General features: G+C 46.1%; 1 protein-coding gene across 1 annotated transcript in view; it reads right to left on the bottom strand.

Annotated features, from left to right (window-relative positions):
* Positions 1–549: 549 nt before the first annotated feature.
* Positions 550–17,442, bottom strand: part of DAW1 (dynein assembly factor with WD repeats 1) — a 192,097-nt gene continuing 175,204 nt past the window's right edge. The window contains exons 12-13 of the mRNA XM_078665688.1: positions 6,865–7,027; positions 550–933 (exon numbers count right to left, since the gene is read on the bottom strand). Coding sequence (XP_078521814.1) covers positions 899–933; positions 6,865–7,027 — 198 coding nt within the window. The 3' untranslated portion in view covers positions 550–898. The remainder of the gene's footprint in view (positions 934–6,864; positions 7,028–17,442) is intronic.

Below are 17,442 nucleotides of genomic sequence, written 5' to 3'. Positions count from 1 at the left end.
ACAAGCACCTTTTGGAAATGTCATGGACGTCCTATTTTTAGGGCAGGGTTGGTGTGAACATAGCATTTCAGTGACTGTCCTTCTGGGAGATTTCAAAGGTTCTATACTGAGGGCAGCTCAGAGGTGTGAGCAAATTACCGGCACAGGTTACGGCTGAAAATGAGGTTAACTGCGGGAGGAGGATGTGCAACTTTAGCTACTTCACCGAGATATTTTTCCTTTAGGGAAATTCAAGTTTACATAACACAAAACGCATCTGTTCTGCTTGTTGTAATAGGTAACACATCAAGTTTGCATAACGCAAAAACATCTGTTCTGCTTATTGCAATAGGTAACAAAGTGCACTCTTGATGATTTAAGTATTTGTGAAGGGTCCAAATACTTCTTAGGGAGGGGTGCACTTCTAGCTACATCGCCAGTCACCAAAGCGTAAACATGTTCGTATTGCGACCTTTGTTTATAAAGCAAGGGTTACAAATTGACCTCTTCCATGGGTGGACATACAAATAAACACCCAAGTGTGCACGCACAAAAACACGCTCCAAAAACTGCAAGTATTTTAATTTTATTCAAAAAGCATATCAAATAAAAAGTTACACGCAAAGCATCAGTACAGAAAACAAAATGTCTGTAGCCCTACACATTTGATGAAACACTCTTAAATTGTTGCGAGATGGAATAAACCTGTGATGTGAAACACCGGGCCTCCTGCCAGGTGCCAAGCCACCGCAGCTGGCCGGTCCTCACAGAACAGCTGCTGAGCAGTGTGCCCGTAACAGTCCTACTTTTAGAAGTCCTAAGCGCCAGGGACCAAAACACAGTCACGTTTTGCTAATTAGAACCGTCTGTTCAATGTGCTGATTCAGCTCTCAGTACAAAAGCCACAGTCTTTCTTCTGTCAGCGCCAAATTCTACAGGTGTTATCCTTGCTTCCTAGAAATGAGAAAAAAAAGTATTTTAAGAGAGAATGCAAAACGCGTGTTCATACAATAATACACACAATGAGGATTTTTGTGAGACAGGAATAACATGTTTCCCACAGCTTATCTTCTGCATAACGCGGCACAATATTCACAACCAACTGCCGATGGTGGAATCATGTTGGATGGATTATTTAAACTTGTGCACTGTTAACAGATTCAACAACGCCGGGTAGCGGATGTATTTCATGTTGGCAGGGTTATTTAAACTTGTGCACTGTTAACAGATTCAACAGCGCCGGGTAGCGGGTGTATTTCAAAAACGATAAATAATGGGGAACAGCTGGCCGAACTGGTATTTGGGCCTGTTGTAAACTATGGTACAGTACACTACATAGGAAATTAGCGTCAGGTAGAAATTGATGGCAAGTAATTGCGCAAACACCTGAAGTTGCAAAATTCGTGTTCACTTCTGAATGGATGCAATTGTTAATACAAGTGAAAATAACGATTTTGCCCGTTTTTATATCAACACTCACAGTTGTGTCTAAACGACCTCATTAGTGCTTCCTGATACAGAACTGCCAGGGTCGTAACACAGGTCCCCGCAGCCACTGCAGTGCGGGGGCCCCAAGCTCCAGGGGTCCCTTCAACACAACACTCTGTTCAGAGAGCTCCTCATTGAATCCGGAGAGGGACCCTCCACGTATCTTGCAGGGAGGCCCACTCAAGTTTCATTACGCCAGTAAGAACTGCCTGTTTAAGCATGCATGTCCTAAATGGGTGGAAGGCCTGTCGGCTTCTGAAGGCCCGAAAGCACGCCACTAGAAGTCCGTAAAGATCTGAAGAGCCAAAGCATAGCTGTGTGGAACTCTTTGATCTGGCGCAGCGTGGCTGAAGGCCCCCGGACTTAGGGTTGTGCCAGAACCAACTGCAGAACAGGCTCCAAACTCAGCCGACTGTGGGGGCAGGAACGGGACTGCTGACATTATCCATGCACTTCATCAGGTGAATAGGAATGGCATAAAGGAGCGGAACTCCGCTTCGGCTTCGTATGTTTTTTTGTGTTTACAGAAGGATTTGGAGCACAAAGAATAATGGCGTCTAGAACAGCTTGGTCAACTTGGGAAGCAGGAGCGGAACCAGGTTTGACTCTTGGACTTCGAGCGGTCCCAGCGCTGTGCCTTCTTGTGCTTGGCAACATAAAGATTCACCTCTCATTCTCTGATAGCCTTCAGGTTCATCGACATGCAGTCTCTGCAGGTCTTGGAGTCGTGGCCCGACCACAGACGCCACACATAAACCCAGGGCATATGTCGGGCATCTGTTTGTGACAGTCCTTACAGGTCTTAAAACCTGTTGTGACCTAGGGGGTGACTCCCTTGTACACTGAATTGTGAAGATAGGAAAAAAAAGGAAATAATTTTTTTCTCCAAAAAGTGGTCTCCAAGAGACGGTCCAGATCCGCGACCCATTCACCTGCTGCCAGATGTAGTTGACTAAAAGGCATGCAGCCAGGAACATCATACATGCAAGTGGTGCCTGTATCATAAATATGGTGCGCTCAGTAGTATTTGACAAAAAAGAGTGAAGGGATAAAGAGAAGCCTCCCTCAGTTTTAGGGTGTCTTAATATTGTATATGTGAATGTACTCTCACTAGTAGCATTAGCATGGAGACAATGCCCATTGATGGAATCAATACCCGTTGATAAGTTTAGCTTGGAGTTGAGTATTCATTCTACATGGATTGTGGACTTATTCCACTGTAGATGTCCATCTGAGTAAGGCTGAAGAATGGTAAACAATGAGTCAACTAGGCGAGACTTTTATATGCAAAGAGTTAAAGACTTTTCTTTAGCAAGCTTCAGACTACTATGAGGTACAAAAGGGGGTGGTGATGGACGGAGCATCTGAACCAATCAAACACTCACACCCAGTCAAAAGATCTGGGTTTGATCCATCACCGTTCTTTAGCCCACTCTGCCACCCCAGTTCAGACATGGCTAAATGCAAATCAGTCTGACCCTGTGCCTCATGGGAACAGTCCAGCCCAAACTGCCAAGCCATGCCTTCCCTGGACCGGAAACAAGCTTCCGAGGACCAGTTTCTGGCATTCCAGCCGTCTTCAGCCCGGCTTGCTTGGATCCAGTGGCAAAGTGAGCAAGGGACTCACGTCCGAGCATACCCTGCCACACTTATGGCGGCCAAAGCGGTACAAAAGGGGGTGGTGATGGACGGAGCATCTGAACCAATCAAACACTCACAGCAAGTCAAAAGATCTGGGTTTAATCCATCACCGTTCTTTAGCCCACTCTGCCACCCCAGTTCAGACATGGCCATATGCAAATCAGTCTGACCCCGTGCCCCATGGGAACAGTCCAGCCCGAACTGCCAAGCCATGCCTTCCCTGGACCGGAAACAAGCTTCCGAGGACCGGTTTCTGGCATTCCAGCCGTCTTCGGCCCGGCACAGGGTCAGACTGATTTGCATATGGCCATGTCTGAACTGGGGTGGCAGAGTGGGCTAAAGAACGGTGATGGATTAAACCCAGATCTGTTGACTGGGTGTGAGTGTTTGATTGATTCAGATGCTCCCTCTATCACCACCCTCTTTTGTACCGCTTTGGCCACCATAAGTTGGCAGGGTATGCTCAGACGTGAGTCCCTTGCTCACTTTGCCACTGTATTCAAGCAAGCCTGGCTGAAGACAGCTGTAATGCCAGAAACCGGTCCTAGGAAGCTTGAATCCGGTCCAGGGAAGGCATGGCTTGGCAGTTCGGGCTGGACTGTTCCCATGAGGCACAGGGTCAGACTGATTTGCATATGGCCATGTCTGAACTGGGGTGGCAGAGTGGGCAAAAGAACCGTGATGGATTAAACCCAGATCTGTTGACTGGGTGTGAGTGTTTGATTGGTTCAGATGCTCCGTCTATCACCACCCCCTTTTGTACCGCTTTGGCCACCATAAGTTGGCAGGGTATGCTCAGACGTGAGTCCCTTGCTCACTTTGCCACTGTATTCAAGCAAGCCTGGCTGAAGACGGCTGTAATGCCAGAAACCGGTCCTAGGAAGCTTGAATCCGGTCCAGGGAAGGCATGGCTTGGCAGTTCGGGCTGGACTGTTCCCATGAGGCACAGGGTCAGACTGATTTGCATATGGCCATGTCTGAACTGGGGTGGCAGAGTGGGCTAAAGAACGGTGATGGATTAAACCCAGATCTGTTGACTGGGTGTGAGTGTTTGATTGGTTCAGATGCTCCGTCTATCACCACCCCCTGGTGTACCGCTCAGACTACTATGAGTGCACTTCTGTGAAGATGGTTTAATAGCATCTCCTGAAAAAAGGCCTAGTCGTCATACCTAGAGACATATGCCTTGGAGAAAGTACAGCTGTGCTTGGATTACCTGTAATATCATGTATGACAAAATATGAATGTATTCTGTAAGAAATAATAGTATTTGACATCTTGGGCCTATTTTGAAAAACTAAACGTCAAAAGCTAATAATATCATCACTCTGAAAAAGTGGCAAATGGGAGAGAGGAGCTGGTGCGAGATAGGGGCAGATAATAGGCTGGGGAGGATGGAACAAAACGGTGGTAGTCATCTTGTGCCACCAAGCACTGCTCAATCCTCCATCAATTTTACGGGTCAGGAAAAATAAGGCCCGATGCTCCCACACCTAGATCATTATATATGGGTCCAGCATTATACTCCTCCGCAATACATTTATGCCGATTTGCATTTGGAACGTTACAGTTGATATTTTTTAGACCTGTCATCCTTCAGGTAGTCTTTCCCCAGACTTTCTGCCTTTTACCTCCTGTTTTGGCAGATTCTTATTGCCTTAGGACTCTAAGCACTTAACCAGTGCTAAAGTGCATGTGCTTCTCCCCTCAACATGGCCACTTTTAGAAAGTGGACATTTCTCTGCACTTATGCTTTGTGTGCCTGATAGCCTGTCTCCAATACAAGTGGGTGACTGCTACACTTTGTGCATGCCCTCTTGAAAGCCACAACACAGGAAGGATAGGAATGCGCCTGAGTACCCTTCTACATACCTACGCATTCTGATGGCTTTGACTGGGCAGGATAGAAGAGCAATGCTAACACTTCACTTTAATAGGTAGTATTCTGTCCCCACATAAAGGAATGATTACCCTCCCCCCACACACATAGCCTGGCAGAAAGGACTGGGCTGAAAGGGATACTTATGCACTTCAGAGAGCTGCTTTGAAGTCACCCCCACATCAAAGGCACTTTTGGGTATAGGTACTGGGTCTCTGACTGCCTAAAATCAGGCACTACTGAACTTGTAACTGAAGCTCTGCCAGAAGAGCTGTAATGCTGCTTAGAGGTCTCAAATGGACTGAAGATCTGGAAGGCTTGCTTTTCTGTTTGTTGCCCTGCTGCTCTCTGACACTGCCGAAGGACAGCTGGACTCTGCCTTCAAACCAATTGATCTCTGAGGGTTTGTTGACTTGCCTCCTGGTGCTTGATACTCAGGGATATCAAAGTCTCTATCCGTTTTCCTGTGCCTGGCTCACTGGAAGTGGCCCACATATAATGTTGGCGCATCTCCTGTCTGCGTGTAGCAGAACCAGCGCACTGACCCGTTTGCAAGAATAAAATCGGCACATCTAGTCGGAACCAGCGCTTTGCCTCCAGAGATCGGTGTATTGTCCCCGCTGCAGCTTGGTGAGACCGACACATCCCCTCGACTGCATGGCAGAATCCGGAGCTTCGTTCTATGCCTCTCAACTCCAGCACCCGTCTTCGGAATTGACGCATCATCTTTACTGCGTGGAGAAGATCGATGCATCCTGAGCCAGCAGGACTCGACATGGACGCATCGTGTTGTTTGCGACCAGGAAAGGCACTTAATTCACCGGGCCTGATTGGGTCCTGCAGCCGCCCGGCGCTCCATCGCGGTCGACCCAAACTCTGACTTTGCCCCGGGCAACTTAATGTTATGTATTTTGCGTTATTTGCTCCTAAGGGCTATACTGCATTTATTCCTTTAAAATTCAATATCTCAAATTCGATTTTTGTAGTTTTGGTCTGGTTTTGTTTATAATATAATAATCTATTTTTATAAACTTGTATGGAGTTTTTTTGTGGTGTATTCATTGTTACTGTGTGCGGGTGTGTTGCACAAATACTTTACACATTGCCTCTATAGATAAGCCTGACCACTCTGTGCCAAGCTACCAAAGGGTGAGCACACATTATCTTTTAGTGAGTATCTAGCTTACCCTGACCAAAGTGGTGATTCCTGCCTGGCCTGAGTGCGTACGTCAGCCAACCAGGAATCCCATTTCTAACAATACTCCGGTAGTTTTCTCCTTAAAATGTAGATATGTGGACTCAAGAGCTAGAAAGATAACTGCTACAGAAATAGAATGATACATGCATTTTAACATTATGAATAGCATACAGCTGTCTGAAAGTTTAAATCTATTTCCTCACTTGATATATTGTTTTCCAACAGGAAAAAGCAAGAAAGAGTTGAAACCACAGGAATGAGAGCAGTTAGTCATTTTTGTATATGGGAAGTGCATGGGTTACTAGTTGTTTTACACCTAGATTGTGTGGCAGTCAATATTCACAATAGTGTTTTTAACCTCAGTACCCTAAACTGTTTAATATTCCATGAACTAGATCAATGATTAGCACTGCACAGATCTTCAAATAACCTGAAAGGAAGAGGTTTCAATCACTACATTTGGACTATACCTACCATCCTTTTAAATGACGATCTGGTTAATAAGCTATATCTTATTTGTACTATTAAGCAATTTAGTTTTTATTGTATTCTATACAAATATTAACTGAACCAATGTTGTCAAGGATAAGAGAAAAGCTACATGAAAATACTGGGGAAAAATATATTTTCTGCCTATTTTCAATGTTTCAATAAAAATAAAACTTTCAAAGTGCATTACCTGTAATTATTGTATTTCCTTCGTAGTTGAAGGCGCATGAGAAGATCTCATCTGTGTGGCCTTCCAGTACTTGAAGGCACTGTCCAGTATTTGGATCCCAAAGTCTAGCTGTTTTATCAGCACTGCCTGTTAGTATTCGATTGCCTTGGGCGTTGAAGCAAATCTTAAAAGGAAATATATGACAAATGAGCATAAAAATGCATTTAATTTCCAATATGGTTATTAGTCTTGAATCAAATGTTTCCTACTGTTTTACTTCTCATAATATTTAATTCACCCAGAGACCGCCATTATATATAGATCAAGAAAAAAGCTAACAAATTGTTTGATTGCATGATTATCGGTCTCAATCTTGTGACCAAAATATGAATGAAATTCAATTCTGATTGAGCATACCTGATCTTCACCAATATATTTAATTCACCATTTTCCCACAATCACGACATGCTTACTTAAAGCTGAACTTTCAGTCTCAGAAACATGCAATTTAACAACCAAAAGAGCCAATAATCATACCCAGCTGGTTTGTTTCGAAGTTCCCATAAGTACAAACGAGCATTGGCAAAGCCAGTAGGTCTCACCTATGTGATATCTATGGGCTTCACTTCAGTAAAGTGGAGCGGCGTGGCATGGAGTGGCACTGTGTGGTGTGGAGTGGAGTGGCATTCACAGTCTTGGAATAGAGTAGAGCAGAGTGGCATTGTGTGAGGTGGAGTGGAGTGGAATTGCATGGAGTGTAGTGGCATGGAGTGGCATTGGGTGGTGTGTAGTGGGCAGTGTGTAGAGTGAAGTGGAGAGGAATAAAGTGACATTGTGTGGAGTGGAGTGGCATTATGTGGAGTGGAAGTGAGTGGTATTGAGTGGAGGGGAATAGCATTGTGTGGTGTGACATTGTGTGGAGTGGAGTCACATTGGGTGGAGTGGCACTGAGTGGAGTGGCACAGAGTGGAGTACCATTGTGTGGAGTGCCATTGTATAGAGTGGTTCAGAAAAGGGGGTGGTGATGAACAGAGTGTCTGAATTAAGCAGACCACTCTTACCCAGTCCAAAGATCAGGGCTTGATCCATCACCGTTATTTAGCTCACTGCCCCATCCCAGATCAGAACCTGGCTATATGCAAATTAGTCTGTCCCTGGCCCAGTGCATCATGGGAACAGGGCAGACCAAACTACCAAGCCAATTCTTCACCAGAAAGGAGACAAGCTTCCGGGGACCGGTTTCTGCCATTCCAGGCGTCGTCGGCCCGGCTTGCTTGAATCCTGATGGAGCAGTGAGCAAGGGACTCATGTCTGAGTATACCCTTCCACGCTTATGGTGGACAAAATGATTCAGAAAAGGGGGTGGTGATGAACAGAGTGTCTGAATTAAGCAGACCACTCTTACCCAGTCCAAAGATCAGGGCTTGATCCATCACCGTTATTTAGCTCACTGCCCCATCCCAGCTCAGAACCTGGCTATATGCAAATTAGTCTGTCCCTGGCCCAGTGCATCATGGGAACAGGGCAGACCAAACTACCAAGCCAATTCTTCACCAGAAAGGAGACAAGCTTCCGGGGACCGGTTTCTGCCATTCCAGGCGTCGTCGGCCCGGCTTGCTTGAATCCTGATGGAGCAGTGAGCAAGGGACTCATGTCTGAGTATACCCTTCCACGCTTATGGTGGACAAAATGATTCAGAAAAGGGGGTGGTGATGAACAGAGTGTCTGAATTAAGCAGACCACTCTTACCCAGTCCAAAGATCAGGGCTTGATCCATCACCGTTATTTAGCTCACTGCCCCATCCCAGCTCAGAACCTGGCTATATGCAAATTAGTCTGTCCCTGGCCCAGTGCATCATGGGAACAGGGCAGACCAAACTACTAAGCCAATTCTTCACCAGAAAGGAGACAAGCTTCCGGACCCCGGTTTCTGCCATTCCAGGCGTCGTCGGCCCGGCTTGCTTGAATCCTGATGGAGCAGTGAGCAAGGGACTCATGTCTGAGTATACCCTTCCACGCTTATGGTGGACAAAATGATTCAGAAAAGGGGGTGGTGATGAACAGAGTGTCTGAATTAAGCAGACCACTCTTACCCAGTCCAAAGATCAGGGCTTGATCCATCACCGTTATTTAGCTCACTGCCCCATCCCAGCTCAGAACCTGGCTATATGCAAATTAGTCTGTCCCTGGCCCAGTGCATCATGGGAACAGGGCAGACCAAACTACCAAGCCAATTCTTCACCAGAAAGGAGACAAGCTTCCGGGGACCGGTTTCTGCCATTCCAGGCGTCGTCGGCCCGGCTTGCTTGAATCCTGATGGAGCAGTGAGCAACCCCCCTTTCTGAATCGTTTTGGCCACTATAGGAGTGGCAGGGTATGCTCAGATGTGAGTCCCTTGCTCACTGCACCATCAGGATTCAAGCAAGCCGGGCCGAAGACGGCTGTAATGTCAGAAACCGGTCCCCGGAAGCTTGTTTCCTTTCCAGTAAAGAATTGGCTTGGTAGTTTGGTCTGCCCTGTTCCCATGATGCACTGGGCCAGGGTCAGATTAATTTGCATATAGCCAGGTTCTGAACTGGGATGGTGCAGTGAGCTAAAAAACGGTGATGGATCAAGCCCTGATCTTTTGACTGGGTATGAGTGTTCTGTTTAACTCAGATGATCTGTCCATCCCCACCCCCCTTTCTGAATCGTTTTGGCCACTATAGGAGTGGCAAGGTATGCTCAGATGTGAGTCCCTTGCTCACTGCACCATCAGGAGTCAAGCAAGCCGGGCCGAAGACGGCTGTAATGCCAGAAACCGGTCCCCGGAAGCTTGTTTCCTTTCCAGTAAAGAATTGGCTTGGTAGTTTGGTCTGCCCTGTTCCCATGATGCACTGGGCCAGGGTCAGATTAATTTGCATATAGCCAGGTTCTGAACTGGGATGGTGCAGTGAGCTAAAAAACGGTGATGGATCCAGCCCTGAACTTTTGACTGGGTATGAGTGTTCTGTTTAACTCAGATGCTCTGTCCATCACCACCCCCCTTTCTGAATCATTTTGGCCACTATAGGAGTGGCAGGGTATGCTCAGATGTGAGTCCCTTGCTCACTGCACCATCAGGATTCAAGCAAGCCGGGCCGAAGACGGCTGTAATGCCAGAAACCGGTCCCCGGAAGCTTGTTTCCTTTCCAGTAAAGAATTGGCTTGGTAGTTTGGTCTGCCCTGTTCCCATGATGCACTGGGCCAGGGTCAGATTAATTTGCATATAGCCAGGTTCTGAACTGGGATGGTGCAGTGAGCTAAAAAACGGTGATGGATCAAGCCCTGATCTTTTGACTGGGTATGAGTGTTCTGTTTAACTCAGATGCTCTGTCCATCACCACCCCCCTTTCTGAATCGTTTTGGCCACTATAGGAGTGGCAGGGTATGCTCAGATGTGAGTCCCTTGCTCACTGCACCATCAGGATTAAAGCAAGCCGGGCCGAAGACGGCTGTAATGCCAGAAACCGGTCCCCGGAAGCTTGTTTCCTTTCCAGTAAAGAATTGGCTTGGTAGTTTGGTCTGCCCTGTTCCCATGATGCACTGGGCCAGGGTCAGATTAATTTGCATATAGCCAGGTTCTGAACTGGGATGGTGCAGTGAGCTAAAAAACGGTGATGGATCAAGCCCTGATCTTTTGACTGGGTATGAGTGTTCTGTTTAACTCAGATGCTCTGTCCATCATCACCCCCCTTTCTGAATTGTATAGAGTGGAGCAGCACTGAGTGGAGTGACATTGAGTGGAGTGGCATTGAGTGGAGTGGAGTGGCACTTTGTAGAATGGAGTTATGTAGCATTGAGAAGAGTGGAGTGGCACTGTGTGGCATGGAGAAGAGTGGCATTAAGTGAAGTGGCAATGTGTGGCTGGGAGTGGAATTTTGTGGAGTGGAGTGGCATTGAGTGGAGGTGTTAGACCTGTCAGCCTAAGGAAGGGCTCCTCCCCAAACTGTTTGCCTAACTACTACATTTTTACTAATCTCAGTTTTGTTGGCCTTAGGACTTTGTGCATGTTACCAATGCTAAAAAGTGCTAAAGTACCGGTGCGCTCTCCTTTAAAAATGATGGAATTGGCCAATATTCAATTGACAAATTTAATTTACTTGTAAGCCCCTAGTAAACTCCACCCTCGTGTACACATCACCAGTAAATTGAACATGACTAGTGGGCCTAAAGCATTGATTGTCCCATGCACTTATGTAGCCCTTTAAAATGTCTCAGCCTGCCATTACAGCCTGTGTGTGCAGTTTAAAGTGCCATTTTGACATGACAAAAATAAACCTTTCTTTTTAATGCATATAAATCACCCTTAGGTAGAGCATAAACAGCCCAGAGAGCAGGCTGTAGTGTATTTAAAAAGTAGGACATGCGTTTTTAACTTTTGCATATCCGGATAGTGAAAAACTATTACATTTGTTTTTCACTACTGCAAGACCTACCTCCCCCCTAGGATAACATTAGGTTAACTTACAACATTTAATAAGGGATAGATTTCAATTGGGAACAGGTAGGATGGTCAAGTTTAGTGTCTAAAGAATTGGAACTTAAACCCCTCCTTAGTGGTAAAGTCGGATTTTAAGTCACATTTCTGAAAATGCCACTTTTAGAAAGTTGTCATTTTCATGTCCCAACCATTTGGTGCCTGTAGCCTGTTTTCTGGGTCACATGACTCGGTGTAGCTTACAATTGGTATTTGTATATTGCCCCCAAACAATGAGACAAAGGAGCATAGGTGTTGGCAGGATGGGCTATCTCTGACTTGATAAGGAGGTGGAGCTGTCACCTACCACACTTGCACATCACAAAGACTATGCCTGAGCACACTCAGAATGGGTTTCACCTAGTCTACTGTGATCCCAGGTAAGCTGGGGCCAGGGCAGGGAGATAGGAAATTTAAAACACCTCTGGGGGTGAAAAACTCCAAAACCTTTTCCTACTTCAAAGTGGGCACCAGGAATAAATACTGGAACCTCAGAACCAACTCTTTAGTACACCCATGGACCTGTGAAAGACTCAGGACTGCTGTACTGCTCTGCCAGAAAGTCTGCTGCTCTGTTGCCCTGATGCCCTGCTGCCTGAGTGAAAAGGACAGGCCCTGCATCTTGATCCCAGGACCAACAGAGTGACTCTAAGGGCTAGTTGGCTGGCCTCAGGATCACAGCTTCAGGGACAGAAAAGGTTCCAACCATCTTGAACCTGCGGTGTGCAGGGGACTAGTGCCACTAGTCCATGGCAGTCTGGAGCTGCCTTCGGCTGGCAAAGGGGTCTCTCTATCTGGAAGAACTGGTCTTTAGTGTGGGACGAGACACAATCATGCAGTTCAGGGAGGTTGTCACAAGTGCATCGTATCACACCTCTGGATTATGCAGCTACTGTAGTAGAGACGTGTGTCTTTCCTGTGTCCTTTGCTTCAAGTCAGAGCAGAACTGAGGTGCTGGTGCCAATCCTAGATTTAGGAGTGTTAGGGGAGTGGGTGAAAGTGGCCAATAGGGTACTAGCCCCAGCAGCTAATCCACCCATGAGGTGACCCCATCCAGTGGTGTGTCACCTATCCTACCTAGAACTCTCTATTCTGCCACTTTTAAAAATGGCTGAAACCTTTCTTAGTTGTACAGACAGGTAGCCCACCCTCAGGGGTGCCCACCCAATCAGGGGGTGTTCCACTCTTGACTCCACAATTTTTCCACCTGCTCATGGGCAAATTTGCATGGGGGCAGGGGGAGGGCTGTTTCCTCCTTTGGGAGGCAGCCTAGTTGCATATCACAGGCAGTGTAAGCTTTCAAGCTCACCACCTTGATATGCCACATCACTAGCCATCCGGTCTGGGAAGGAGATGTGACCTCCATCCCTGTAGGTTATTGTTTCTGACTCCTGGGAGCGTTCACACCTCCTGGCAGGGGGTTCAGATTAATGTCTTGGTGGCAGCACAGGAAAAGCTGGGGGAACCAGGTGGGCAACATCTAAGGTAGCCACCTGGGTGCATGCCACATCGTCCTCAACCCAAGAATCGTGTCAGGGGTGATATGGCACGTTGCTTGATACCAAACATGACATATTTCAGCACTACCTTAATGGAGCTGCTACCTCAAGGTTGCCCGGGTGCCACCCCATGTTGTCCTGTGGAACAGTGATCCCTTATAGTAGCCCTTAATGGAAAAGGGCACTATAGGGTCATTTAAGCTTGCACTTATATGTCCTTCCCTTTAATATAATACACCCTGGCTCCTGGGCTCAGGAGGCCTTCCTTAGGGGTGACTGGCATATATTAAAAATACTGCATTGAGCTTGCAACACATAGTGAGGGCAAAGTTGAGTTTGAGCAGTTTGCACTACTCTTGCAGTATGCAATGACTGGACTGCTGTCATCTGTTTACTTGGGGCACTCAGAATGGCACAAATAGTGCTTCAGGCCCTGGTGACCCCTTTAACTTCCATACCCTGGGTACCACTGGTAGCATATACTAGAGACTTATAAGGGGTTTAAAGTCCTTGCCAATTGGGGTTAACAATTCACATGTTTCAGTTTTAGGGAAAGGACACAGGCACTGGGGCCTGGGCAGCAGGCTCCAGTGCACTTTCAGAGTCATAACCATCAGCATTGGAGCAAAAAGTGTGTGTGTGCAGGGGATCTCTATACAAAAGGGGCACTTCCCTATACAGAGTGGCCAAGTGCTTGTTTTTCTGGTTGATGGGTCTTTCCCCACTTCTATTAAGGGATACTGGTTTCTTCTACCCTGGTGATTTTTTTAGGTCTTTGAAAAGAAGAAGGAATGCATTTTGTTGTACTTGGCCCTTTCTGCAGGGTTATCCCTGTACCTTTTGCCTGAACTCTACCCGTTTTTGCTGAATTTGTCTTTGTTGGCCTTAGGACTCTGTGCCCTTTACCACTGCTAAAGTGCTTGTTCTCTCTCCTTCAAACAAGTTAGATTGGCTTATATCCAATTGCCATATTTAATTTACTTTAAGTACCTAGTGAATTGGCACTACCTGTGCCCAGGGCCTGTAACTAAATGCTACTAGTGGGCCTGTAGCACTGATCCACTTAAGTAGCACGTTAAACATGTCTCAGGCCTGCCACTGCAGTTGTTGTGTAGCAGTTTTAAATTGCCATTTCGACCTGGCAAAGTAAACCTTTTGCCAGACCCAAACCTTCCTTTTAATACATATGTCACTCCTAGGGTAGACCCTGCCAGAGTGTAGGGTGCAATGCATTTGAAAGGCAGGACATGTACTGTAGTTTTACATATGCTGGTAGTGAAAAACCCTTACATTCTGTTTCCATTACTGCAAGGCCTACCTCTCCCCTAAGATAACATTGAAGTTATCTTATACCATTTTATAAGCGTAATTTTCGAATGGGAGCAGGTGATCAGTTTGGTTGGTTTCTCTGACAATCCTAAAATATTGAGAAATCGGTTTTTAATTTAAGATATTTTGAAAATGCCGCTTTTAGAAAATTGGTATTTTCTAGCTTTCACCATTTGGTGCTTGCAGCCTGACTCAATGTCACCTGACTGGGTGCAGTTGACGGTTAGACTTTTTGATTTACTCCTGGACAGATTCACACAATGGGGAGCTTAGGTATGACTGAATGGGCCACCACTGGCAGGATGAGAGGGAGAAGTGGATCAAGCCCCACTTACACTTGAATAGGATGTGTCCTGTTTCCGCACAAAGGGCTGCATACCAATTGTAGTTAGTCCGAAGCCAAGGCCAGGAAGGCAGGGCATCTATGAACATCAAAGGCATGCCTCTAGAAGCTTCTCCCCAATTCAAAATCACAACTGGGTATAAATACTGGACCTCAAACACCAACTCTTAAGCACACTTCTGGACGTGTGGATACTCTGCAAGGAAGAAGAACTGCTGTGCTGCTACAAGGACTGCCACTGTGCTGGATTGCTGCTCTGAAGGAACTGCTACCCTGTTCGGCTGACCTCATGCCCTCTTGCCTGGATGAGAAGGACTTGGCCTGCATCTCTTCAACCCAGAGTGACCCCAAAGGCTTGTTGGCTGGTATACTGATCTGAAGCCTCAGGACATAACAGGCTTCCAACAACCTTGCATCTGAACCGGGACTGCCATCTGCAAGTCTACCCTGCCAAGTAGTGCCACCCCAGTCCTGGACCTTTGGAAGTGGGCTTAAGGTGCTCTTCTAGCTTATGTGGATTCAGAAAACTGACAGATCTCCTCTGCTGTGCTGCACAACCCTGAGCAGTACCCAACGGAAAGCCCTGCATCACCGCTGCAGCCCGCCCCACCTTCAGAAGTGTCATGGCGCAACGCATCCTAAGCATAGACCATCACATCTCTCGTCAACAGCAACCTCATCGACAACACCGGACTTAGCATCGCAACTCCTTGGTCCCGACGCATCACCTTAACTGGGAGCCGCATCCTCAACACTGGACTTCACTTCGCAAGTCACAGTGACGGGATCCTCAACGACAACGCAGATCATTGCATCACAGCCTCGCCACATCTCAGAACCGAAGCATTGCTTCAGCTGGGTGATACATCTTCGACATGGGTCCTCGCAGTGCTTCGCAAACAAGGTTTTATGGTACTGTGTTCAGTATGCCTAACTGGGTCCCTGTTGCTTTGCTACGCAGCATCAGGATCACCTTGAAATTGTGAAGGGGTGGGGGGAATTTGTGTAGTCGTGCTACGCAAAGCTCTGCAAGACAGTAAAAAATCTCCGCGTGCACACAGAGTTCTGCTCATTCACGATGCTCTTTTCCTGTTCGTGAACGTTGTTTGCGTGCTCGGGAGGAAATATCTCACGAACAAGCATTTTGAAAAGCGCAAACAAGCAAAAAATTCCACGAAGCCGCGGATCGTGGAATTGTTGGCAATTCTGTGTTCTCCGCGGAACGTGAAATTACCTAAATTCCGCAAATTCTGCGAGCGGAACGGAATTTACCGCCCAGGCCTAAAATTGTTACTTTGTCCCGGTCCAGAGTGACCAGATATCCACATATGGTCCTTTGTGCTTTTTGGCGCTATTTTCACTAAAATCTTTAAAATTACATATCTCTGATTCCACTGATTGGATTTTTGTCATTTTGGTCTTGTTTTATTTATGAAAATACGTTTTTTTTGTCTAACTTGGTGTGGGGTCCTTTTCTCTGGTGTTTTCACTTTGTTACGGTTTGTAGTGCTGCACAAATACTTTCCTCGTTGCTTCTAAGTTAAGCCTGACTGCTCTGTGCCAAGCTACCAGAGGGTTGAGCACAGGTTAATGTAGGGTTAGCTTGTTCCTCACCCTCATAAGGATGGTGGTTGCTGCTTGACTAGGGCTCACACCCCAGTCAACCAAAAACCACATTTCTCACACATTTGATGCTGCCTTCACCAGTAGATTGTATAAGCCCACTGCTGGGGGAAGCCACTGTCATATCTTTCAAACTAGGTAGTTCTTATGTAACTCCTCCCTTTTGTTTAACCACAGACATCAAAGGCTCTTTTATCTCTTCACCTCCCTCCCACACCATGTGATACAAAGAGCATACATACAAAAAAAGAGAATTCTCTTGACTTTCCCATGGAGACTTTAGGCAGGGTGAAGTGAGGTGCAGTCAAGAAGATCTAAGTAGCACACCATAGCATTAACTGTCTTGCCATGACCACCACACCATATCTGAAGCTATCATTCCTTTCTCAAAAATCATGTGGAAATCCTCTGTACAGTCCCTGAGCAGGTCTGTGAATTCTCCCACTCAGCTCCAATAGTAGTAATTACGCAATGCACAAAGAATACAGAACCACTGTATGACATTCTTTCACCAAACCAGCTGATATATCTGCTCTCAAACTGAAGAATCTAATGATAAAGTAGTATTAAATCTCTTGAGAAGAGTAGATAATTAAAGGATCTGCAGGTGTGTACCCTCGTGAATGGGTGGAGAGGGATGAGTGGGTCTAAATACAGTCATCCGGATTTGTTTTGTCTTCCACCTTTGTTGCTTTTGAGGAGAAAAGTGTGAGTAATACCTACAATGTGGGATAATGGATGTTGGTTACTAGAGGTCTTATTGGTGGTTTTGGAAGTAAAGGCCAAACATTACAGAAATCGGGACCCCTAGAACAGAGGTGTCAATGTTCAGCATTCTTGTTACTCTATTTTTGACTTCTAAGCAGGTGAAAATATAAGTTAGAGAAATTCAATGGGGTGGATTTCAGTACACTGGGGGATGGCGGCAGGGGTAGTATGGCATAGTCCTTGTATGTTGCATGTCTTGAAGTCAATTGATATTCAGAATCACAGTAATAGTGGTGCTCCTCTGAGAGCTTCATGAAAATAAGAGGGTCTCACCAAGTTCTAATTCAGAATAATCGCCTCCACTGACGCCTTTTCCAAAATAACAAATAGAGACAAAGATTTGACCTTCGCCTTTTGCTTTGTAGAATAAACACTGTGAATTTTGAGACTATAAAATTAAACAAAAACTACTTTTAAAAAAGGTGACCACCATTATCCTGTAGAAGGCCTGCATTAGAGGGATTCAGAAGTAAGACAGGTAAAGTATTTGAAGAAAAAGTGAGGAAACTAGCACCACATGAGAGCATATACATAGGAGT

The sequence above is a fragment of the Lissotriton helveticus genome, chromosome 11 (assembly GCF_964261635.1).
Source record: "Lissotriton helveticus chromosome 11, aLisHel1.1, whole genome shotgun sequence".
Lineage (NCBI taxonomy): Eukaryota > Metazoa > Chordata > Amphibia > Caudata > Salamandridae > Lissotriton > Lissotriton helveticus.
Note: the sequence above shows the minus strand (reverse complement) of the source record. Positions and strands in the feature narration are given on the sequence as shown.